The sequence below is a fragment of the Piliocolobus tephrosceles genome, chromosome 4 (genome assembly GCF_002776525.5).
Source record: "Piliocolobus tephrosceles isolate RC106 chromosome 4, ASM277652v3, whole genome shotgun sequence".
NCBI lineage: Eukaryota > Metazoa > Chordata > Mammalia > Primates > Cercopithecidae > Piliocolobus > Piliocolobus tephrosceles.
The window spans coordinates 60,341,197-60,367,531 of record NC_045437.1 but is presented as its reverse complement, the minus strand read 5'-3'; the positions used below and the strand labels follow the sequence as shown (position 1 = coordinate 60,367,531).

Sequence of the window (26,335 nt, the reverse complement as noted above, 5' to 3'; positions counted from 1 at the left end):
GTCTGAATGTTTGGTGATTACATATATATATATATATATATACACACACACACACACACACACACACACATATATCTTAAACACAAAAATTAAACATTTTATATATTTACTAAAAATTAATAAAATTCAGAATATCCCAAGACATGCATAAGCATCAAAATAACAAATCAGGCCAGGCTCATGTAAAGTGCCAGCATGCAGCATGCACTGTATTGCATGACCTCCCTGCTCTTCTTAGAAAGGACATCATGAACCCTCCCCACTGATACAATGTAAATGCAGGGAGCTGCATCCAATGTGTATTAATATTTATATGTATGCTTTGATGAGTTTTAAAAGTACCCCATTATAGGTACTCATAGGTAGGTAGAACATGAAATATTATCCTATCTAATCTGGATAAATAAGTCCCTAAACTAAACTTCTAAGAGAAATACTTGACTAACCACACATCTCAGGAAATCCCTGACTTTTCCAATCCTCTACATGGATGAGTCACTAGAGTACATTTTGCTATAGGATAGTCCAGAAGCCATTACAAGATATAAAAATAGGTGAATAATCCTAAAACTCTGAATTAAATCTCTCAAAGCAAGGTTACCTTTACATTCCTTCTTTAAATCTAGATACAGCAAAGTACAGGAAATGAATGGTAAAAACATAAATCTACAGCTAGATTGCTATAGGCACGAGAAGACTAATCATCCACAGACTCAAGCAAACATAAAAGGCGGATTCTTAAACATACAACAGTTTCAACAACTTTGCATAGTTTTTATATATAAAAGTGAATTTATGATGTTAATCTACCATATGGGAGGGAATTAAGTCATAGTTCACTTAGTACCAAACAGAATTTCTATAAACCTAAATCTCTTTACGAAGCATTACCTAAACATTCCCTACAGAGGCTTTCTGTGCAGCAATGTCAGGGATGCTCCATATTAAACAGTCTCTACCATTCCTTATATTTCCAAATTCAGTGATGACTTCTTGTAAGATGAGATGTTAACAGTGAGAAAAAACTAAATAGTTGAAAAAATATTAAGAGAGAAGTTCCTGTTACCCTTATTAGAAGATTTTAAAAAGGAAAGAAAAGGGGCTGGGTATGGAGGAAGAAGTTATGGCCTCTGTAGAGGATTAAATGATGACCTACATAAAGTAAGGAACACTTAGCATTAATTCTCATAACTTTTTATAATTTAAAACTTTAGGGCCAATGTAACTTTCTAAATCTGCACACTTTCATTTTTAATTACCCTTGTAACACAGCAATATATTACTTTTAAAGAGAACTGGAACACATTTTTCAAATATCACACGCCTCAAGGGATATAGTGATAATTTTCAGTTAAGTTACATTAACATGCACTATCACTAAAACACATATATACACATCTCAAAAGAACATTATGGCTCTGGAAGCACCCTGAGTTTACAAAGACCCTTAGTCATTCTAAAATGTACAAAGGAAAAATGTGTTCTGCAAAAATAAAGTTTACTTACTTGTATTGATCAGAAATTGATTGGACACACCAGGATGATCTACATCATGTATTGCACTGGCAAAAATTGCTGCAAGAATCTCCAAATCTGTAAACACGGCCTGGAAAATCAGACAATATAGATAATATTACTATTCTACAATGATATGAATTAAAAGTATAAACAAAAGAGAAATCTCTAGAATTTAAATGGAAAACAAAATGGAGCTTCAAAATGTGTTATAATGTGTCAAGGGAGAGTCTTAGATACTTGTGAACTTTTAAAGTATAATCTTGGAAGAAACCATTTTATCTAATTTTATTACATCTCATGATCAAATGTTTTCTATTCACTGTATTTTTTAAAATATTATTTTAAAACTCTCTGAAATTCTTTTAAAAGAAAATAATAGTTTATTTTCTAAGTATTTAAGATGTCTAAGAATATTCTGAAAATGTACATAAAATTAGTAAGACATGAACAATTTTTTTCTTTTCTTTCCTCAAAACCAGGCTCACCTTCAGCACCATTGACATTTTGGGCCCGATAACTGCGTGGGAGGCTGTCCTGTGCACTTTAGGATTTTCAGCAGAATTCCTGGCCTCTACCGACAAGATGCCAGTATCATGTACAACTAAAAATGTGATCGTTGTAACAACCAAAAATGCCTCCAGACAGAAATAAAAATATATTTTAAGAAAATCAAATAATTGCTTTAGTAAACAACTAACGAAATAACTTCTTAGGATTTAGAAAAATTAAAGTATTTCCTTCTAATATATTCTGTGAAAAATATCAATATATTGCTCATGTTTTATAAAACATTCTTTGGCCTATAAATAAAAGCCGTCAGACTACAGTTCATTTCAAGAAAACAAATTAACAAAAAGTGAGTAAGCCAGATGTGCTTTATGAAACGTCCAGTGGATCATTTCAAAGAAGCAACATGATAAACAGATCAATCATTAAATCTGTGACCAACTTTCACAAGCAAAATCCATCAAAGACTTGACTGTCTATTCACCACAGCATTTTCCCCCATAAGTCAATAAATTGTACTTCCAATGAATACAATTAGTTACTCCATTGAAAACCCTTCAGATAAAAGTTTAATAGACCTTTATGAGTGGCAAGTTAGTGTTCTTGAAATTTCAGAAAACAGATTTACCTCCAAAGCAGGTGTAGATAATAGCACATGAGTAGACTGGACAACATCTGCAGCATGGATATTGTTGTGATAGGCCACATCAGCATGGTAATGGTCTTCGAGAGTCATAAGATACGTAATTAAAGTATCTACTGGAATTTTAAATGTTTTTAATAAATCCCGTTCCTGTAGGGAAAAAAATCATTTTAACATTTTTGTCTTTATGTAAACAATTTCTCCATAGAGTATGTTTAAAACACACACACACACACACACACATCAGTGTTGCCAATGGATAACCTAGAAATGGCAACTGCACTCTCACACGTCTAGTGAGGAAAATGGGAACCTTTGAGAAGATCCAGGGACTTTGGGACAAAACCAAAGTTGGGTTGTCCTGCTGGAACCCAAGAATACTACGCCCTAGCTGTATGGTGTCAGGAATGAGGTGCCAACTCTAAAAGTTTCTGTGTCCCATTATCATGGAGGCAGCTCCAGTCAAGCACTATTAATTCAACCCCTGCATCACACGAACTGAAAATCAACATCCTCTCTAGGGCTGGAGTCTCCCATTCCAGTCCCAAGGTATCTACAACATCCTCAACTTCTCATTTAAATCCCACCCTGAGCTGGAGCAAAGCGTCAATAAGAGTGCAAAATAGATATGGAGAAAGAAGCAGGACACAAGAGAGTGACTGAAAAAACTACATTCTAAGGTTAGCCAGCAGGGGCTTTATTCATTTTTTTAAAGTTAGTACTCCATTCTCTATGCAGGTCAGGTTCAGATGACTAAGATAATGTCTACATTATTATTTTAATAAATTGCTTCAACTTGGCTATAGTACATCTTTATCTTAAATGCAAAAAAATAACAAAATTGATGTATTTGTGGTTTATACACACTCCACCTTTCTGTATCTTTACTTGTCCCTTGGCAAAGGAGCAAATAAGAATAAAAATATAAAAATAAGCAAAAGATGGGGAATATTAAAAAAGACAAAATGTATGCACAAGCTACAGACTGGACATTAAGTTCCTAAACAAAAGAAATGTAATAGAACTCAACCACATTACCTGAAAAATGGTGTACATGATAACAGTCAAGGGCCGGTTACCAGACAACTCTGCTATTCTGAAAACATGAAGACCCCATTTGTTCACATCTTCTAGTTCCTGGAGTAAAAAAATAAAAAGATATCAAAACATTAGAAAGTAGAGTAAAATATGACTCAATGAACACAATCATTGAAAAATTACAGACTTTAGGTGGCCGGGCGTGGAGGCTCAAGCCTGTAATCCCAGAACTTTGGGAGGCTGAGGTGGGCGGATCACTTGAAGTCAGGAGTTCGAAACCAGCCTGCCCAACATGGTGAAACCCCGTCTCTACTAAAAATAAAAAAATTAGGTGTGTGGTGGTGTGTGTCTGTAATCCCAGCTGCTTGGGAGGCTGAGGCAAGAGAACTGCTTAAACCCGGGAGGCAGAGGTTGTAGTCAGCCAAGATCGCGCCACTGCACTCTGCACTCCAACCTGGGCGACAGGGTTAGACTATGTCTCAAAACCAACCAACCAACCAACCAACCAACCAACCAACCAACCAACCAACCAAAAAAACAAACAAAATCCTCCAAAAAACAGACTTCAGTGTAAAGATTGTTAGATTTTTTTAAACAATGATCCATTTTAAATGTTAACAGACACACCATATAAGCCTACACAAACTTCAGGCACATTTACTTAAATGTACTGAAAACTGAATAGTATGGCTTAACCTTATGACTTTGACATTACAACATATTTATGTACTTTAAGTATCAATCACAAAGCATTTAATGGATAAAATCTATTCACAAAACCTTAACTGTTTTCCTAAAACCCAGAAGACATGACAGATTTCTAACTCTTTAAGGCCAAACAATGAAATGAAGATGCAAATAATCACCTCCCAAGCCCCTAAAACATACATACCAAACCACCTGTCTAAGGCACTTTACAAGGAGCTTTATAAAATGCCTGCCCTTCTTCAAAAAAACAAAACAAAACAAAACAAAAACAAAAACAAAAAAACTCCAATTAATAAACTTTTCTATCTATTCAAAAGACTAGAAGTGAAAATTCATAAAAGGGCATCATTTAATATTTATGATCCTGATCTTTGAAATCATCATACCTTGGCAAGGACATCTTCTTGTTCAGTTTTAACTCCAAACCTTGGAATACTTGAATTAGTCAGACTAGAGCTGTGCATCAATTTCTTGACTCCACTGATCTGAGACATTGGTCTTTTCTTTTTCTCCTTCTCCTTCTGAGTTGGAGAAGGAATTTCCACTTCATGTTGTTTATCTTGAGAAATTCAGAAAATGTTCTATATTTATTATTCTATCTGTTTTTATATCATCATATGCATAACTGGAAGGATTATAATTGATCATTATATATTCCAGGAAATGTTTCCAACTAAAAATTTTCCTTTTAGAGAGTTCAGTATTTACATTTGAATTGGACTTAATTTGATATCTTCAAACACAAAATTAAGCAAATAAGTTCCACTACAAAATAATAATATCAAATGTATTCCATGGTTACCTCTTTGATACAATGTCCTAATAAAAAATGTTGCAAGACTTAGCATGACAGCCGACTCAGAGAATACACAACAGGTGGTTATTTCCATTGTTCATCAATTCCATTCCTATTTGAAATTGACTTAATGAACTGAAAATTGTTCTTGCCAACTAAGGACTCCAGTTTCAATACGTACTTTGAAATGTTAGAAACTTTATACACAAATGTCATGAAAACAGCAGCATATACAACTAACAGCTAACTGAAATGGGTAACACCGTGGGAGTTGAAACAGCAGGTTTTGGATGACTTAGATTAATTCTGCTACTTTTTATTTCTGTATGATAGTGAGATAAGGGTTAAGTCCCCAGGATTTATGGGAGTATAGAGAATTGTAAATATTACCTGATAACTGAATACACTCATAAGCTAATTGTGTTCTATAGTAAAAGACCTAACATGTCTTCATACTTTCATCCACGATTTCAAGGCAGTGATAAGCAACTCTAACTCATCCTTGTACATAGAACACGTTCCATAAGTGTTTAATAAATATGTTAACTATATATAACAGCAATTTTGTTTTGAAAGGAAGTCCAGGATACATTCAAATTACTGCCTTTTATTTACTGCATTTTCTTTCTGTGGATGAGGTACAAGAGTTGTCCCAGGACATCAAATTCAGCCATTATTAGCAAACTTTTATTTAGCATTTGTATTTTATCCACCACCAGTTTACTAGGCTTGATGTCCACGAGACTGTCAATTCATTGAGGGTAGGAATCATTTCTAATTCATCATTCAACACCTATTGCCCAACAATGGCTGGCATTTAATAAGAATTGGTTGAATACATGAATAGATCTCTCTATAAAATATATTTTACAGTTTGGTACTATGAAAAAATGGCAATATATAACCTTAATTTGAGAATTCCCAAAGTCCTAAATAAAACTAAGAAAATGTACTTTGTCACCTGCAACTCTAAAACTCAGTGGTGTACAGTGTCAAATTATTAATATGACAAATGAAAACAAACAGAACTTCTAACACTTGTTAGGTTTCCAAAATGAGTTGGCACCCCAATCCTCCTATAAAAACAAGCAAACAACTGGAGAAAACATTTTTAATTGCACGTTGTTATTCTCACCTAAGAATGTGTTTGATATAAACTCTGACACTTGATTTCCAGAGCGACTCATTTCAGAGAGATGGGTGAGCTCCCGATTAAGCATCCTTTTGAACTGAAAAACAGAAAAGTAAAATGAAATAATAGAAGAGGAAAGTTGAAGGGAAATACATATGCATACTCTGAGATACAGGAAGATATGCCCAAAGACTTTTTAACTTGTCCTGACAATTTAGAACAGTGCCTTCCAGCAGAACTTTCTTCAATGAGGGAAAACACCATCATGTGTACCTCCAATGACAGCAGTCACTAGCCACAGGTGGTTACTAAGCATGTGAAATGTGGCTAGTGCAAATGAGAAGCCAAAATTTGAATTTTAGTTAATTTTAACTACTTTTAATTTAAATAATCACATGTGGCTCATGGCCACCAGTTTGACCAGCACAAATTTAGACTCTCAAGGACTGAAGGGAAAATCAGGAGAAATAAGCAAAGAAAAGGAAATTAAAAATTAAGATGTATTATTAGTTATTTAGAGAAGAGAGAAACTAATTTATAGCACATAAAAGTGATGCCATACAATAAAACATGGAATGCTTTCATCAATTTATCATTAGCAGAAATGAATATATATATACTAATCAAGGGCTGAAAATTTAGTCTTTTACTCCAAAGCAAAACTTAATAGACTTGAGTACTCTTCTAGAACTATGGAGAAGTAAAATATCTAAATAAATACTGTATAATGTTTCCTTTTAAAAGTTGTTTTTCAAGTAAGAGTATAACATTTATTGGTTCTCAACATCCACCAAATTTACCATTTTCCCAAGTCACTAAATAGGAAACAGGTCAATTTTCAATAATCTACTTCACAATTTTTATTACTGATGCCACAGTGCCTGTTTCATTGAAAGAAACACTGGAATTAACCTACCGGCACCACATGGCATTACCAGTATCCAAAACTCCCCAAGATTTTACACTTCCCTCACCCCCATCAGCTGTTTCTTAAGCATTAGGCATTTCGGAGTCCTTTGACTCTGAAAACAGCCCGACAAGGCCTTTTAATAAGCCTTCAATATTTGCCCTAATATACAGAAACAACATATTTTTTCTATACATAGAGTAACTGCTGTTAGATAGTTGACGAGAAAAAAAATGTCAGACATATTTACTCTAATCATCAGATTAGCCTTTAAAATTTGGAATTTCACCATAAATTCTCATTTAAGTATGAAGGTAAGTGTTGAGTTTATATTTTAGTAATGTTTGAAATATAATTCTTACTCAGTATTTATTTAGAATTATTTTGCTTCTCTGCCTAATTCATACCAAGACAGCCTAACTCTATACCATTTGCTAAATAACTTCCAAAGTCAATCTTACAGACCATCTAGATTAGGTTTTAACTCAGCATTTAACTGTTATCAAAACAAACAAAAAAACCTCAACCATTTCGATGTACTGTTGGATGAGAGAAATGTGTATTCGCATTCCAGTGTAGTCAAAAACAAAGAACTGGCATGACCAGTACAAATTCTGGTTGTTAAATTACTGGTCTAGAGAGCTTAGTCTCAAACTCAGGAACACTAAGTTCACTTCTTTGTTCACATGTTTTTATAACTCCTTTCTAATTATAAAATGTACATGTGCTATAGAAAATTTAGAAAGCTATATCGACAAAAACGAAAATAATGTAAATCTCCACTGCTGGAAGATAACCACAGATAATTTGTCAAATTTCCTTCTATGCCTTTTTTCTACGCTTGTATGTGAATACATATTTTTAAAACTGGCATCAGGTGGTATACAGAATGTGGGTTACTGCTTGTGTTCACTCGGCATTCTATCTTATAACCTACTGAAAAAAAATAAACTTTGGGCCTTCTAAGAATATTTGTAGACATTTATAATAGTGTTCAAAAATTTTTCTGTCCCTCTTTACAAAGTTATAGTTTCTTGAGTAAATTATGGGCTATCAAATAATTTAATGAGCTAATATAGAAAGTGTCTTCTATTTAGCCTGGCACATAGTAGATGCTCAATATTATTTGAGTTCCTTCTCCCAGCTCACTTTCTGGCACTCAGTCCCTAACTTTTGTGCCTTTTATAGTAATAGCTGATTTTTATCATTGCAGGTCAGACAGATGAAGGATTTGACTATAGTTAAACCATAAAAATACTTACTTAAATCACTAGCTCCTCTTTCTCAAATCCCATAAAGAATTTGGAATAGCATTAGTATGGGAAACCATAGCCATGTCTCAAAAGCACAACTAAAATGTCATGCATACACAGGTTTAAAAAAACTCGTTACTTAAGACTTGAAACCAACCCAGATGTCCATCAGTGACAGAATGGATTAAGAAAATGTGGCATATATATACCGTGGAATACTATGCAGCCCTAAGAAGGGATGAGTTCATGTCCTTTGCAGGGACATGGATGAAGCTGGAAACCATCATTCTCAGCAAACTAACACAGCAACGGTAAACCGAACACCACATGTTCTCACTCATAAGTGGGAGTTGAACAATGAGAACACATGGACACAGGGAGGGGAACATCACACACCAGGGTCTGTCAGTAGGTAGGGGATTAGGGGAGGGATAGCATTAGGAGAAATACTTAATGTAGATGACGGGTTGATGGGTGCAGCAAACGACCATGGCATGTGTATACCTATGTAACAAACCTGCACGTTCTGCACGTGTATACCAGAACTTATATTATAATAATAATAAAAAATCTTTGCTTTACAGATAAATTCACTTGGAAAAATATACTCATTAGGCAAAGCATATTCCAAAGAAAAGAGTCTGCTAAACATTTTAAACACATATTCAGTGAAATATCTCTTTGACCTAAAATTGTTCATGTTATGAGCTAAAAGTTGCTATTAAGAACCACCTGGTCATGACAAAGTCCTTTTTAAATAAAAGATGGGGGAAGAGGCAAGGCTTTCACCATTGCCAGAATCTCAGCAGTCTACACAGGAACTGCTGCCCTCCTTGTACTTCTCTCAATAAAGTGAAACAAGGGAAGCCTTCTGGGGGTGATTGATAAAGACAGATAAAGACCCAATTATCACAGGTTCATCTTCTAACTTGCACACAACCTAGTAAAAGGATTATGTTGCCATATGCCTAAGTAGAAAATGTGGATGCTACCTGCAGATATGCTACATATATTATTGGATTTTTCTAAAAGAATATAAAGAATGAAGTGTAATTCTGCTGGCAGTTTGCTCAAACAATTCACCAAAATAGCCAGTTAGTACAGATAACTGAAGAAAAAAGCCAGTGAAAGGAATCTAAATATTGTACAGACTAGATAAGTGACATACTGCATGTTCCATTTTTATCTTTCTGCATCATATACATTATTCCCAGATTACTTTCCAGCCTTTATTTAAAACACAAAAACATGGATTGGAGAAATCCTCCATCACATGCCCACCTCCCTACCAAGGCTTAAAGGGACTCCAAGGAAGTCAATATTTCATTTTAACATAATTATAAAAGACAATATTTGAAGCAATCACCTCTCTTCCCTAGGGAGACAGTATAAGGAATTTCCTAAAGATAATTTTCAAGAGTACATTAAGTTATAACACAAGGGTATCTTCTAAAAGGAATTAACATTGTTTTCCTTTTGTGCTATCCATATAAAACTTTTAGTCCAGCGAAGCTAAATTAATAACCACAAAAATTACCATAAGTGCTTTCTCAACTGGTAGTTGATCTCACAAATTGGTTTTGGAGTGCATAGCTAGACGTACTTAAAAAATGCACTAGATCATTCAACAAACATTTAGAAATGTGACAAATCTCTCATCTAAAAATAATTATATAATATCTACTAAGATAACTACATAAAATTACCAAAGGGGGAAGGACTGATTTAAAGCTAATACAATGTAGTCTTCTGGGAATCCCATCATATTTCTCAATTAATAAACTTAGAAGGGACAAAACATTAAACTGCTGTTTGAAGAGAACTGATTGCAAAATGCAGAACCATTTAATTAAGCATTTAGTTTATTTTTTTAAGTGACCTCTAAATATTTTCCACTGATGAATTTCTAAATGTTTTTGGCCTAAGTAGTCTGAAAACAATACACAGATTTAGGGTTGCAACTGAGAAAACAGGGGAGGATTTCTAAGTGAACGCTTTCGAATCCTTTGTTCTCATTATACATCAGAATGTGTACAGCAGTTAAGGCATAAAGGAAAATAAAAATGCAGTTGAATCTGAATACTGTATTTTGCTTTTCAGAACTGCAATTCTTCAATTTACATCCTGTATTTAAGATTGTTCAGGAAGCAAACTAAAATAATAAAACAAAATTAAAATGTTCTTAAATGTAATCTCCTACACTTCTACATCACGCCAATGTGCTACTGGGTATATTATATATCCTCTCAATATATATTTAAGGAGGTGGTATGGGTCCAATAGTAAGAAAATTTGCTTATTTTTTCCTGACAATGTTCTGCTAAAAATCATTTGAATATGCTGCACTGTGATGCATTACAAGTTTGGCAGATATCAGTATTCAAAGTTATTTAAACAAATACTCCATTGACTGCAAAAAATAAATCCTTCAAAATGCCTAAGACCAAATATATCTATATTTGCCATTTTTACATGTTTTTAAAGGTACAGTATTAAACATAAAGCTGTCCAGGAAAAATTTTCCTCAAAAAGAAAAGTACTAAAATTCTATATTTAGATTCTTGGCAGTATTGTTCATATTCATAGTACAAATGGTTCATAATCATAGAACAAATGTGAAGCCCTTCAAAAATACATCAATTTTGAGCTGGCTAAAAGCTAGGAGCTAAATTCTGGGGGATAATGAGGGCTTCTTATATTACTCTCTATACTTTTCTGTATTTCTGAAGATTTTGAGCCAAGGAATGGCTAACAAAATCCAAATAATGGAAGTCTATATACTTAAAAAACATTTTAAAAATCTGAATCATCCACAGATTTAAAGGGAGGTAAGGAATCACGACTGCTTGGACAACCAATACTGAAATAAGTTTGCTAATTTTTTTAGAATTCAAGTAAATCTCTAAAACAAAGGGGAATTTGTCCTTCAAAAAGAAAGAAACAAAACAAATGACAAACACTCCAATCTAAAAATCCTCAGAGTAACAGAAAATGAATCTTTTAAAATGTGTTGTGATTGGCTCAAATATCCAAGGATAAACTTCAATCTGTGAAGTGATGCTTCCTTTAGGACTGAATAAGGTTTTTCTACCTCCTTCTATTGTGGAGACAGGACCACAATGCTAATGTTACCACAGGACATGCAAAAAGCCTGCCAAACATAGATACATCTTATTAAATTGCTTATTCATTTCTTGAGATTCACAAAACTAACAGTGTAAAAAAAACTCTGTTCAGTTTTGCAAGTATAATAGATAATCAAGTTTTCACTTTAATATCACTTAAATAGTCAAATAATGTCAATTTTTAATATCACCTAGGGCTTTATAGCTAAAGGTGAAAAAAACGTATTCCTCATCAGGTTAAAGTAGTACAGATTTTTAGAAACAGCCACAAATTAATTTTATAAACTTTATGTGCAACATACTAACTGGAATCCATAAATCAGTACAAGTAATTTGGCCCAATAATTTATTTGCAATGAATGTATTTAATTACTGTATATTTTTCAAGCACAATTCAAACATATACCACAGGACAAACAGAAGAACTACTGCATATCTAAAAAGCTATTTTAACATGCAAACTACAACTGATGAAAGTTATACAATCTTGACCACTATTAACACATATTTCTTCCTAATTCATGTGTAAGGAAAGAATACAAAATTGCTTAGAAAGCTTAGACTCTACTGCAATTTGTTAAAACTATCAGTTATGTAATCAGAGTAAGAAGTTTTCAAAAGCTAAATAAATCTTACCTTTATGTAGCCCCAAGACACTGACAGTAAATAGTTTGCTTCAGGCATTTTTGATTGATTATATGTGTGTATATATACAATATATATGTATATATATAGTAAGCTTTAAAATGTATTTAGCTTCAGAATCTCGCTACTTTAACAACCTCCACAAGCCACGCAGAGTATGAGTTTTTAAAGATTTTTGGTAATTAAGTACACATAAGAAAGCCTCGCATTAAATCCCATCCAGCTGTCTTCCCATCGAATACATGCCATTTGTAAGACTCCAGAATGGCACAAAATTCAGCAACTATTCTGAATAAAGAAAATCCACGTGTGATAAAGGAATATCTAAAGATCTAAGGGTCTGCATCTTTTTCTCCCGAGCTCCAGGGCTTAATGAATAATGTATGTCAAGATGCTTAGTTGCAAGAAAGGCCAGTCCTGTCAAAAGCTACCAAATAAGGAACTGCAGGGAAGCCGGGAAGAGTGACAAGAAGCCCCTCCCATAAAACCCCAACTCTGCACCAATCACGTTCCAGCTCTCAGCCTATAAGGTGAGGGGGTGTGGCCTCGGTGCAGGCTGCTTTGGGATTGGTTGGCAAGGCCCAGCCTCTGGGGAGGAGGCTTTCTCCTCACCCGACAAACGTCATTGAATAATGGTATCCCTGCAGCTCTGAAGCCACCCTGAGAAAAGATGAATGGGGCTTCCCTCTCACAGTGATGAATAATGACCATAAAACTCCTCAAAATTTGTAGTTCATTCTTAAAAATTGCCCATCCTTTTGGAGGGCATTTTCTATGAATTTTAATGTCCTCTGGCTTCCCTTCCTTCCAAATAAAAACGGCTTCAAAAATGGCAATCGAACATTTTAATTGCTTCCCTCTCTCAAATCCAAAACAAGTGGCTCCCTGGTGATGTAGAAATAACTGTAGTTCTCCCCTCTTCCAACATAAAAGCATAGGGATTTAACAATACGGCTAATGTCCAGAATTCACAGATGGCAATGACACATTCCCTCACCTGTGTGGCATGGCTGCTCTCAGCTCCTTTTGTTTCTATTGTTATGTATGACTGAGCTCTAAACCTTCAAAATCTAGGGGTGGGGACCACTTATAATTCTAGAAGGAGGAAAATCTGAAAGCTAGGGCACAGTGTATGCATAAGGAATGCAGTGTTTTGTATATAGAACTCTGGATCTGTATTTTGATCAGAAGAGAACATTTTATTTATTTATTTAGAGACAGTGTCTCGCCGTCGCCCAGGCTGGAGTGCAGTGGCGCAATCTCAGCTCACTGTCACCTCAGCCTCCCGGGTTCAAGCAATTCTCCTGCCTCAGCCTCCCGAGTAACTGGGATTACAGGCGCCCAACACCACGCCTGGCTAATTTTTGTACTTTTAGCAGAGATGGGATTTCACCATGTTGGCTAGGCTGATCTCGAACTCCTGACCTCAGGGGATCCACCCACTTCGGCCTCCCAAAGTGCCGGGATTACAGGTGTGGGCCACGGTGCCCAGCCAGAAGAGAACATTTTAATAACTACACAAAGTTAAGAAAGGAATGAGTGGCTCTTACGAATCCAGAATTGAGCTCAAGAGTAATCAGACATTTTATGAGGAGGGTTAAATGAGAAATTAAAGTTCTTTCTAGAAAAACAGCATATTCTATTTGGTTTGGTGTAGTATTACCCTGTAACTTTAATACTAAAGAGGTCTTGAGGGTGAGAAATGAGGAAAAACTAGGTTTCAGTCTATTTTAGCATATAGTTCTGTGCATTCTACCTCCTCTCCATCTCAAAGTCTGTGCTTACTACTCTGTGCTTCAACTTGCTGGTATGGTTACTTTGCAGTCTTCCTGGCATTTAACTATTTCCACATGTGGCATGTCTGTCTTAGAGAGCATGCTCTCTGATAAGCACTCCTGTAACACTTTATCCCTCTGAGTTTCTACTGGTCCTTTGCTGCTACAGTCCTCTGCTGCTGTTAACATCTGTTGTATTCACTTCCATCACTCTTACTCCTCTACAAAAGGAAGAAATTAAAGTTCCAACATTCCACTAAAGCTACCCCCAGAGGAATACTAAGGTCCTCCTTTCCTCTGGTCTCCCTTACTTCTCTGAAGTGTTCCACATGTTTGATCATTCCTACTACTCTCCCTCAACTCCCAGGATCCTGAACTTATTTAGTTTTCTTTCCACTTCTCTGAACTTTGCCTTCTTCTATGAATCCCAACTTGAGATCTCCACAGAGACTCTGTCCCAGGCCCACACTCTTCAATGACCACTTCTAACTTGAACTTTAGTGCCATATTTCCAAATATAAGATTCTTCTCTCGAATGCCCTGCTAGTCACGACAAACTTTTTCAAAACTGTGAGACATTTTTCTATTTAAAGTAGTTCTTAGTATAATTACTTCCATTTCAGTCAGTGAGCCCATATTTCTTCCAGTATCTCAGATGGAATCTGTGACTCGTTCCTACCATTCAACAGGTGTTTCATGTGAGTCAGACACTGTCAGGTGTTTAATATAAACCATCTAGCTGAATTCTTGAGTAACCCGGCATGTTCCCCCATATGGCATCACCTTTCCTCCTTCATTCAACGTTATTAGCAAGCCCTATCCAAAGCTGTTTCTTTTGGTTTGTTCCTTACCATTACTCCTCCTGTAATCTCAATCCAAATATTTAAAAGGCTGAGAGGAATAGAAAGTAACTTTAATATCACCCCCTCTAATTCCCTCATTGCCACATAAAATTGAGACCTAGAAAGAAAAAAATGATTTTCCCAGGTTCACTCTGGTACTAAGAACAAGAATTGCAAGTTTAAATCTTTTGTGCACAATCACTGACAAATCATCTTTTTAGTGTGTCAGCTTCCTCATCTGTAAAGTGGATTACCATGGCAGCTAGCTCCAAAGGTACTCTTAATGAGCCACACTGTCCTACATTGAATCTGAGTTTGCCTGTGTAACCAACAAGTGATGGTGCATGACTGCTGAGGCTAAGTCATAAGAAATCTTGCAGCTCTCATCCTGCTTTCTTTGAATGTGCTAGTGGGACCCCTAAGCCATTAGGTTAAAAAAAAGGTCTGACTACTCTGAGAGGCTATGCTATAAGAAGTCCATGTTAACTTCATAGACAGTGAAGAGACAGCGTGCAAGAGAGTGCTTGCACAAGAAAGAACACACATGCCTGGCCAGTCTTCAGTAATGCCAGCCACCCCAGCCCAGAGCCAGACCTGAGTGGGAGAAGCCATCTTAGTCATCCAGCCAGTCCAGCTTTCAGATAGTTAACCATTGGGCTGCAACCACATGAGGAATGCCAAGCAAGAATGTCTAGCCAAGACCAGTTAACCCAGAAAGCCATGAAAACTAATAAAAATACATTCATATTTCAAAGTATTAGGTTTGAAGTGATTTCTTACATAGCAATAAATAACCAGAACAGATAAAATGAGGATTAAATGAGACAATATATGCAAAGTACTTGAAACAACAAGTGGTACAAAGTAAAAGATAAATAGGTATCAGACAGTAAAGACAATGATCATTATGATAATCATTCTATTACTATACCAATATTTTAAAAAATTCCCTGGTTTATCATTTGTTTTCTCTCTCTCTCTATATATATATTATATTTCCTTTCAACTGCATCACAGTGCTCCATATCTCGGGGCCAAAACGCTGTAATTGCTTCTTAGCTCATCTTCTTGCCCCTGGCTTTTCCCCTTCTAGTCTCATATTGACCTCTACTGCCAGATCAATTTTCCTCAAATCCAGCCACAGCCTCTTACTTCAAAGCTAGTAATGCCTGCTTCATCACATCCCTCTGTAAATTCCAGACTGCCACATCTGACCCTAATCCCCAACACCAAGCCTGTGTTCAGCTGCTCTATTACATTTGCTCTGTTCCTGAAAGACTACTATTCCTCCATCTTCACCATATAGCTGACAATCCCATCTCTGTCTTACCAAATTCTCGGCCTAAAATACCCTCCTTCTTCTACTCTGCCAACCTCAAACTGGTTTTCTCAGTCAGATTTAAATCACTCAAAGTACATCTTAGGACCAAATATTCCAGGCTTTTTCCAAATTCTGACTATTCTACATCTGCCCCTTCATTCAATATTTATTAACCACTCTATGTCAGGCACTGCCTTGGATGCTGGGGACATAGAGTAAACAAAAGAAAGCTTTCTCATCGGCAGCTTATATTCCACAACTAAGTTAATAAATACATCATACGTCATGGGGCGATAAGCACAATGGAGAGAAAGAAAGGATAAGGATTACGGATAGAGGTTGCTGTAAGATGATCATGGAAAGCTCCTCTGATGAGATGACATATACTGGGAGATCTGAAGAAAGAACAAGTCATGTGGATTGGGGGGGTGAGAGGTAGGGTAGAGAAGGGAAAATCAAGTGAGGAGTGGCCAAAAGCAAAGGCCCCTAGGCAAAGCATACTTGGTGAGGCTCCCTGAAGAATAGGTGGTAGTGTCATACCCCTTGTCATTTAAATGCAAATCACACTCTGCAGTCAGGTTCACTGCCTTCCCTCTCCTTAAAAAAAAAAAAAAAAAAAAATCCATCCATCCATCAATTTTATTCTTTGACAAACTTAAAACTCAGTTACTTTCTACTTTTTATGACAAGTATTTATCCTGAAATGAAATTCCTAAATACACTTCCTACATAATACTGTACTGAATACCTATAGGCTAAATATTCCCTACATAGATTTAAAAAAAAAATCATTATAATGGCTTATCAGTGAAATAAAGAAGAAATGAGCAATTGCTATCAAATACTACAAAATATAAACACTTGTACACAACTACATTTTAAAATATAGTCAAAAACTTAGATCTTACTATCACTGATTAGCTGTGTGACCTTGAGGAAGCTATTTAAATTTCCCATACTTCAGTTTACTCATATGGAAAATGAGAAAAATAGTTTCCACCTTACAGGGTTGTTGTGAGGATTAAGTTAGTGCATATACGTAAGGCTCTTAGAACAGTAAGTGCTATCTAAGGGTTTGCTAGGATTTCTCTTATGTGGAGAATTACCACAAAAGTAACAGTAGCATGAAAATGAATACAGGGCTGTTATGTTAGAAGAATCTTTTTTCCTGAAATGATGAATGCTTCTTTGGAAAGTTTCAAATGTAACAAAGTGTCGTCTTCACAATATACACTACTGCTGTATTACTAGAAAATTTGGTGTGGATTAAAACCAGGTAAAATATTTAATATTTATACGGAAAATTGGGTTCTAGGCTCCGAGAATTATAAATGCATTTTGTTTTTCACCTATGTGAATAGCTGCTGGGACTTTTTGGAAGTTGTGTGGGACACACAGCAAACCTCCCTGGTGAAAGGCTGTTCCATGTGTCCCAGGACATCTAGCCTGCCTGGCCTCTGCCCACCAAGCACCAGGAGTACTTCCCGATCACTGTCCCCTGAAATTTCCTGAATGTTCCCCAGTGTTAAGAATCACTGTTCTATTTTTTTCAACTGTCTTCAACTTTGACTCCTCATCCAGGGTGGAGGATCTTTGAGGCCAGAAAGGTATCTTATTGTGTCCCTGTATTTCTCAAGGTAGTTAGTGTACTATTGCCGCAAAAGGATTGTTGGCTGATGCAGAAACAAAACATCAATATTTTTATACTGACTGTAGGCGACAGGAAAGGACGAGGGTTTTCACCCTCAGCAAAATCATTAAAAACATTGAAAACAGATTACATATAGTAGAGTAATACTCTTTGTCTTAAAACATTATGCAGAAACACACATACAGTTTCCCTTCCCTCTAACATCCACAGCCTCTTCTCCCTGCTGAATGTGAGTGATGGTCCCTTCATTCAACAGACTTCTTTTTGGCAACTATTATGTGCCAGGCACTCTAATAGGTGCTAGATGTGAAAGGATTCAACTGTAAGTTCCTAATTTGCTGCAATAAGGGAGACTATTTAATCATATTGAGTAAAAAGTACCAAGGAAAGTTTCCATATTTCTGGGGAATAAGAAATCTTTTCAAAAACCTCTGAGTCAAACTAAAATTCATTTCATTTTCCCTAATCTCCATTTCTAGGAGACTAGAATCTCCTTCCCATTGCCATGGTAGCTGCTATCTGCAGACAGAATCTAGATGATTTAGAAGAGAATTTTGAATAAGGCCAGAGAGATACAATTCTTATAATCAGACTTGGCTTTGCCAAATTTAATGAAGAAACTGTAATAAGTTACAACATTTACTAGGCACCTACTATGCACAAAGAACTTTATATACCTTATTTCTAATCTTGGCAACATCCCAATCAGATAAATATTATTCCTATTTTAACATGAAAAGATGGACCTTCTTAAATATTCAATAACTTGCTCCACAGGTGACAGGACTGAAATGCAAACCAGTCTTAGCTCTTAATGGTATGTATATGACAGCTCATCATATAATTAGGCTGATGCAAACTCTATGATAAACAGTATGAATCTAGGAGTGGATTTGTTTATCCTCGATCTTTTTGCTAACTTTACAGTGCCTTGAATTACAGAATCGTGGTTACTATTACCATGGTCAGATCCCTGGACTGGGTGAGGAAGCAGGTGCCCACAGGCAGGCAGCCCGGTCATACAGTAAGACATGCTTATGTTTGGGAGCACTATGTGAACAAGACACAGCTGCCCTCACATGCAGAAGTAATGATGATGACACATTCAGACAAGGAACTGAGCTCCACAAAATTTCTGACAACACAACTTGAGGGGCAGCATTACAGCAATAGCTCAGATTTCTTATCTGTAATCCACTGCTCTCAAATGCCCAAATGATTTTATATACACATATGCGAGTGTGTTTGCTGAAATAGAAAAAATAGTTTCTTGGCCTGGTGAAGTGTCTCATGTCTGTAATCCCAACATTTTGGGAGGCCAACGCGGGAGGATTCCTTGAGGCCAGGAGGTCAAGACCAGCCTGGGCAATATACAGAAACCGTCTCTACAAAAAAATTTTAAAATTAGCCGGGTGTGGTGGCACATGCTTGTAGTTCCAGATACTACTGAGGTGGGAGGTGGGAGGTGCTAAGGTGGGAGGATGGCTTGAGGCCAGGAGTTTCAGGCTGCAGTGAGCTATGATTGCATAAATCCACTTACAAATATTTTAGAGGCTCCAGCCTGGATGACAGAGCAAGATCTTGTCTCAAAAAAGAAAAAAATAATTTCTCATAATGTTCAGTTAGTTCTTTTTCAGCCTTTTCCTAGTAATACCCCTCAGAATTTCCAGAGGCCACTTCCCTGCTATTCCTTGTTTTCTCAGTCCTTACCAGATAACCAAGCGATTAACAATCTTTTTGAACATTTCAGGACATTTCAGGATATCTGAAATTCTGCTGATGGAGTTGAACTGTTGATACATTAACACATGCTGTCATTATTGACTTCGTAACAGAGATCAAGAGAGAAAAGATGGATTTTTGAATAGGGAAAAAGAAAACTAAATTATGGGGAAGCTAAGGCTCAGAGAGGTCAGGTGGCTTGCGCAAGGTCACAAAGCCAGTAGTAAGTAACAGGGCCGGGATTTGAACCCAGGCTGTCTGGTTTCACAGTACTCTAAATTGCCAAAAAAACTATTTCCGGCATTGTTTTATATTTAGCTAAATTGGCTAAATTCCGGCATTGTTTTATATTTAGCTAGAGTTTACATAATAGGTCTGTTAATATAATCAATTCTAAGCTGTACATTACATTATTGTGTTTGAAATATTTAAGAAATATTGTTTAAAATAAGTGTATTAGCTCTTAGACTTCTCCAACATAAGGAGTTTTCTGGGCAATAGCACTGTTTACAGTAGGACTTACATTATTGGAAAATATTTTATCCTATAATCAATCTACATTTATTTTACACCTTTCATCTTAGAATTAAGTTTTGGTAGTTATTAATCAAGAAGCGAATCTATATAAAGGGGTCTCTCATATATCCAGTACTGCTCAGCCTGAACAAATGCAAATCCAATTTTTAAGTGTCCCTTGAAGAATTCTGAGGCAAAATTAAACTTCAAATATTAAACAGAATAGCCACAGAAAACTAGTGTTTCTCAGCTTCCCTTTTGCTTTCAAATGCCTTACAAATATTTTAGAGGCAGACAATAATCTAGACTTGATTCATAACCAGTATTTTACATAACAGAATGTTACATGTATTTTCATATTATAAAAACTATACTTTCTTTGATTAATGCTAGTATCCTGAAAACATCCTTAGTGCAAGTAAATCCACTAAATCTGTTTGTATTTACTGCCCTCTAGTGATAATGGCTCTACATTTGATTTAAGAAACAACTGTTCCTGAAGAGCCATCACCTTTCAGTAAATGAAAACATCTCTTATAAATGTTACGGAGATATAAGATTAAGAGGAACTCCAGGTTGATTTTTTAAAACCAAATAATCATCTGAACAAGCTAAGAATCATTCTCTAAATAATCTTAATTTTTTTACAAAAATGTCTCATTTAAAATAGGAAACACCTGCAACATTTATAGAGAAAGGAAACCATTTTGGCTGAGAGGTTCCTTGAAGCTGAAATAATATGAAACTGATATGATAGCTGTATTTATATTTCTCTTCTATATGGGCTAACTCTCTTATTAAATGTTAGCATAGTATCCTATATTTGTTGATACAGTTTGAATTCATATATGGTAGAGATAGAGTTTTGTATGTTTATAACTATTTAGTCAATTTAGCTAAAACCAGCAGCAGCAGCAGCAGCAGCAGCAGATCTATCACAGACTTTTGTTCCACTGAAGAATAATCATGGCAATAAATGGGTGCACAAACTTCACATAAATGAAGCCTCCATAAAAATAATCTTGTATGAAAAAGCATTTTCTCCTTATAGAGAAAATTAGGATCTCCAATTCACTTAAATTGGCCTAAATGAATACCATAATCATCATAAAATAGTTACTAACGTCCCCTCTGTACTTCGTGGTATGCTTTGTGGAAACAATTTAAAGAAAGAGAATATCTGTCTCCTAAAGTAATAATAACTAGTGTAAATAGGCATGCTTCTAGAAATATATAGTCTTTTACACATATCACTTTAATATGTGGATCTTAAAATAATTTTAAGTAATAAAATTTGAGCTATAAAACAGAAATGATATTCCTTTCAACAAATAATGCTTGAACAATTGAGCATCCACTCATAAAACAAGAAACTTCAACGTTTATCCTGCACCACACTAACATCTACTTGAAATGAATGATAGAACTAAATGTAAAATCTAAAACTAAAGAACTTCTAGAAGAAAACACAGTAGAAAGTATTTATGATCTTGTGTTAGGCAAAGATTTCTTAAACCACAAAAGCATGAAGCATAAAAGAAAAAAATGATAAACTGGACTTTATCAAATTTATCTTTGAATAAAACTGTTAAGAAAACAGAACAACAAGTCACAGACTGAGAAGGGAATATGTACAAAATGCATATCCAATAAAGGACTTGTATCCAGAATTTATTTTTTAAAAAATCTTTACAACACAATAAGAGGACAATCCAGTGAAAAGATGGTCAAAAGGTTTGAACGAACACTTCATAAGAATCAAAAAGATCAATAAGCATGTGAAAAGATCCACAACCGTCATTAGATATTAGAGAAACAAACAAACAAACAAACAAAACACAATGAGATGCCACACTACATGCTTACTAGAATGTATAAAATACAAAATACAAACAATACAAAATGCTGGTCTGGATGCAGAGCAGATTAAATTCTCATACATTGCTAGTGAGAATGCAAAATGGTATAGAAACTTTGGAAAAAGGTTTGACAGTTTCTTATAAAGTTAAAAAGTATATTGACCATATGACCCAGTAATCCTACTTCTAAGTATCTACCCATGAGAAACGAAAACATATGTCTATATAAAGACCTATATGCAAATGTTTATAGCAGCTCTCTATATAATAGCTGAAACCCAGAAACAGTTCAGGAAACAGTTCAGGTATCAGTCAACTGGTAAATGGGTAAACGAATTGTGTTCATAAAATGACATACTGGAAAATGACATACTGAAATACTAAAAGCAATAAAATGAAAAAAAATTACTAATAGATGCAATAACACAAAATATATTATAAGTGAAACTTATAATTCAACTCAAAACTCAAAAGTATTATAAGTGAAATAAGCCATTCACAAAAGGTTATATCTTTAACGTAGTATTCATTCTGGCAAGGCGAAACTACAGGGACAATCAGTACCGGGAGTGGGGTTTGGAGAATGACTACAAAAAGCAACAGAAAACTTTTTGGGTGGTATAAATATCCTATATTATATATTACACATATATTGTAATTATACATTACATATATATCTAGATGATGGTGGTGGTTATCCAATTGTATAGATTTGTGAAAATGCATTCAACTATACCTCTAAAAAGAGTAACTCTTATGTAAATTATACCTCAAAAATCTAACTTTGAAAAATACTAGCTGATGTTATCAAATTATTTCAATTCCAGATTTACTTAACTTTACAACTTTACCCAAAGATAAATGCAAAACAAAAATCTCAAGCAAACTTATGTATGGTAAAACATCATTTTTACCCTTTCAAAGAGCTCCACCGTTATTTCCCAGAAAATAGGCATACATTTATCCAAGGTCCACATTAGCTTTAATAATACAATATTCAGTAAATTCCTAGTTGTGAAAAGCCTTTAGGTTGGCAGGGCATGGTGGCTCACGCCTGTAATCCTAGCACTTTAGGAGGCCGAGGCAGGCAGATTGCCTGAGCTCAGGAGTTTGAGATCAGCCTGGGCAATATGGCGAAACCGTCTCTACTGAAAATACAAAAAATTAGTGGGGTGTGGTGGTGCACGCATGTAACCCCAGCTACTTGGGAGGCTGAGGCAGGAGAATTACTTGAGCCCAGGAGGCAGAATTTGCAGTGGGCTGAGATTGTGCCACTGCACTCCAGTCGGGGTGACAGAGACTCTGCCTCCAAAAATAAAATAATAAGAAAAGCCTTTAGGTGATAAAATAATAGTCAAAGTATTCTTTTAAATATTATTAATTTTAATTCTTTGTAATAAACAGTTCCATAAAGTATTTAAAATATTGTCCTTTCTGTTTTATTTTTATTTGTTATCAACTTAAGGGGACAGGTGGAGTTTGTTACCTGTCATTTTTAAATAAATCAAACTCAATTTAGTTATTTCATGGTGATCCTGGGGGACTGTTTGTCAGTCATCATCAAATAGCCAACAAATATCTTTTGTATGCTCATTCTAGGCTGTAAGTACCAGGTCAGCTGATGGAGATGCAAAAATCCAATAAAGTAGGTATAGCTGTTTGCACAAAACTAGATAGTCCCAACTGCTGTATTCTTTTTGAATCCTTTTGCCACTGTTTCATATCATAGCTTGTTTTTTTTTTTTTTTTCTGAGCCCTGAGTCTGTTCTTTTTTTTTTTTTTAATATAGTCCATAGGAATCTGCTGCCTTATGGTCAGTATCGTGCCCCTTACCCCAATTCTAATATGACAGGTTTTTGTCTAAAACACCTTTTCCTAGAATGTGCTGTAAAGTACAGCAGCTTCATGTGATAGTTCTCAAAGACTCCCACTGTCAAATGTTAGCATATTCAAGGCTCTGTCTGCCAGGACCTGTAATACATATTCTTGCTTTATTCTGTTTAACTTAGCATTTCCCAAACCTATCTTACTACTGAACTCTTGACATTTATTAACAAACAAATACAAACAAAAATATTAGGGTTCCAAGTAAAATTCTTATAGAAAGCAAAGGGCTTTAAACTCAGAGTTTTTTAGAATGGTTATTAACTCATGCACTCAACAAATACTTATTAAATAGTATGTGCCAGCATAAGAGATATAGTAATGAACAAAACAGAAAAGTTCCCTGTTCGTGTAAATGTTGGACTTATGGGGCAAAAAGACAATAAACAAGCAGACAAAAAAATTACAGATACTCTCAATGAAGGAAGAGAGGGTAATATGATACACTGATGGGGGACTACAAAATTAAGTAGTAAGGAAAAGTTGTGCTGAGAAGGTGGTATTTGAGAAGAGGCTTGAATGCCTAGAATAAGCCAACCAAATTTGGGGCACAGCACTCTCAACAAAGGCTGAGTAACACAGCCAGTCTAGGGAGGACAGGTATACAGAATGAGCGTAGAGGCAGGTCAAGGCAACATCACGTGGGTCCTGAGGGTATGAGCCTTCCAGAGGGTGTGAGGATACCATTGGAAGGTTCTGAGCAGGGAATGATAGGATGTGATTTATATTTTGTAAAGCTGTCTCTGTAGAGGATAGTTTGCAAAAGTGCTTGAGGAAAACCTGACAAGACTTGAAGAATTGGACAACAGAAGTGAGGAAATGAGAAAAATCAACTCCTAGACTTCTGGGATGATCAATGCCTAGGATAGACATGGGTGCCATTTGCGAGATGGAGAAGACTGGGGGAGGTACAGACTTAAAGGAGGGTATGTAAGGAGAAAGAAGAGTCCTATGAGACAAGATCAGAACATGTAAATACATGAAGTTTTGAATTTTTTACTCTTCAAAGACATTTTACCTTCTGTTTCCCAAGTTCTTTACAGAGTTCAGGATAAGAAAAGCTGCCAGACAGTTGAGTTTTGAATAAGTAGTAACTTTCAAACACTTGAAAGACATCGTATTAGAATAGACTACATCCATCAAAATATTTTAAAATGTTTTTAGAATGGTTCAATAGATTGGAATATGAAAGCCTAAGAAACTTCCTTATCCAAGGCCGCATAATATAACCAAAATTAGAATCTAGTACTCATAGTTGGCAATATTTTTATGAAAGTACTGTTATACTGAGACATTTCAGAAATGAAGACTTTACTGAAGGCAATAATAAGTGCAGTTAAAAGTGGTACAATAATGAGACTTCTTTTTCATTTGCAACAGGTTAGTAGTGTATGAGAATTGTGAGATGTAAAATAGTGTAGAGCACAGGCTTCTCTAGTTGGCTTCATGTGAGTTCGAATCTTGACCCTGACTCTCTTACTAGCAATGAAATATACAGCATGTTACTTAAGGTCACTGGGTTGTATGGAGAGAATCAGAGTTAAGGTAGGTGATCGAGCAGTGTCATGTTTCAGGAGCTAATAAACTGTATTATGACCAGAAACACTGAAACTTGTTAAAAGGAAAGCAATCTAATTAAAACAACTGCATTAAAATTTCTACAATATCTTCAAAACAGCTTATGCTATCAACATAAGTAAACTATCAGAATCACGGATACCAGCTGAGAATGCTTTTGGAGATTTCAAATTGGCATAATTTTCTCAGAATGCACTGACCTGACAAATGTACAGACAGGCAGACAGGAGCACCACAATTCTTCATGAATAACTGTCTGCCTCTCCTGGATTTCTTCCATGTTGTGTAAGTCTATTACACTTTGGGTGAATGTTGTTCTAATACATTGAGTTAATATCATTCTTCCAAAGAAGCTCTTTATAAATTCCTTAAACTTAATTTGATGCTGGACACAAACAAATGAGGACAAAGTATGGCTCAAGGATTAAGATCCTTAACTATATATGTAAAAAACACAAAAAGCCTTACAAACAGTGATCAACAGCTAAACATGAGCTATCACCTTCCCCTAACAGCTAGGGAAGCAGCATGTATATGAATTGGAGCATATGAACTTCCATTTGGGGTACTAAGAAAACACATCATGCAGATGGCTTTTATAGCTTCCCAAATACAGTTCTAATAATTCACAAAATTGTTGTTCCCTAAAACACATAATAACAAATAATAAAACCTAATGTTTATTGAGGGTCTACTGTGTGTCAAGGAGAGTCCTGTGTACTCTCCTGGAATTACTTCATTTATTTCTAATAATAATCTTTAATGAGCACTGTCACTCCCATTTCACAGATGAGCCTTAAGGTCTTAGCTATCAACTTTGCAGACAACATCCAAGTAAAATCCTGCTTTTCTTTTTTTGCTTGTTTTTTTTTTACCAGAAATCCAGTCCTGACAACTGAAAGCTTATAGGGCATT

General features: G+C 35.5%; 1 protein-coding gene across 6 annotated transcripts in view; it reads right to left on the bottom strand.

Annotated features, from left to right (window-relative positions):
- The window catches only part of PDE4D (phosphodiesterase 4D), a 1,617,209-nt gene that overhangs the window by 13,015 nt on the left and 1,577,859 nt on the right, over positions 1–26,335 (bottom strand). For all 6 annotated transcript variants that reach the window (XM_023210496.1, XM_026456052.1, XM_026456068.1 and 3 more), the window contains 5 exons: positions 6,346–6,439; positions 4,801–4,973; positions 3,707–3,805; positions 2,654–2,818; positions 1,507–1,606 (listed from right to left, as the gene is read on the bottom strand). In XM_023210496.1, the coding sequence (XP_023066264.1) occupies positions 1,507–1,606; positions 2,654–2,818; positions 3,707–3,805; positions 4,801–4,973; positions 6,346–6,439 (631 nt within the window). The remainder of the gene's footprint in view (positions 1–1,506; positions 1,607–2,653; positions 2,819–3,706; positions 3,806–4,800; positions 4,974–6,345; positions 6,440–26,335) is intronic.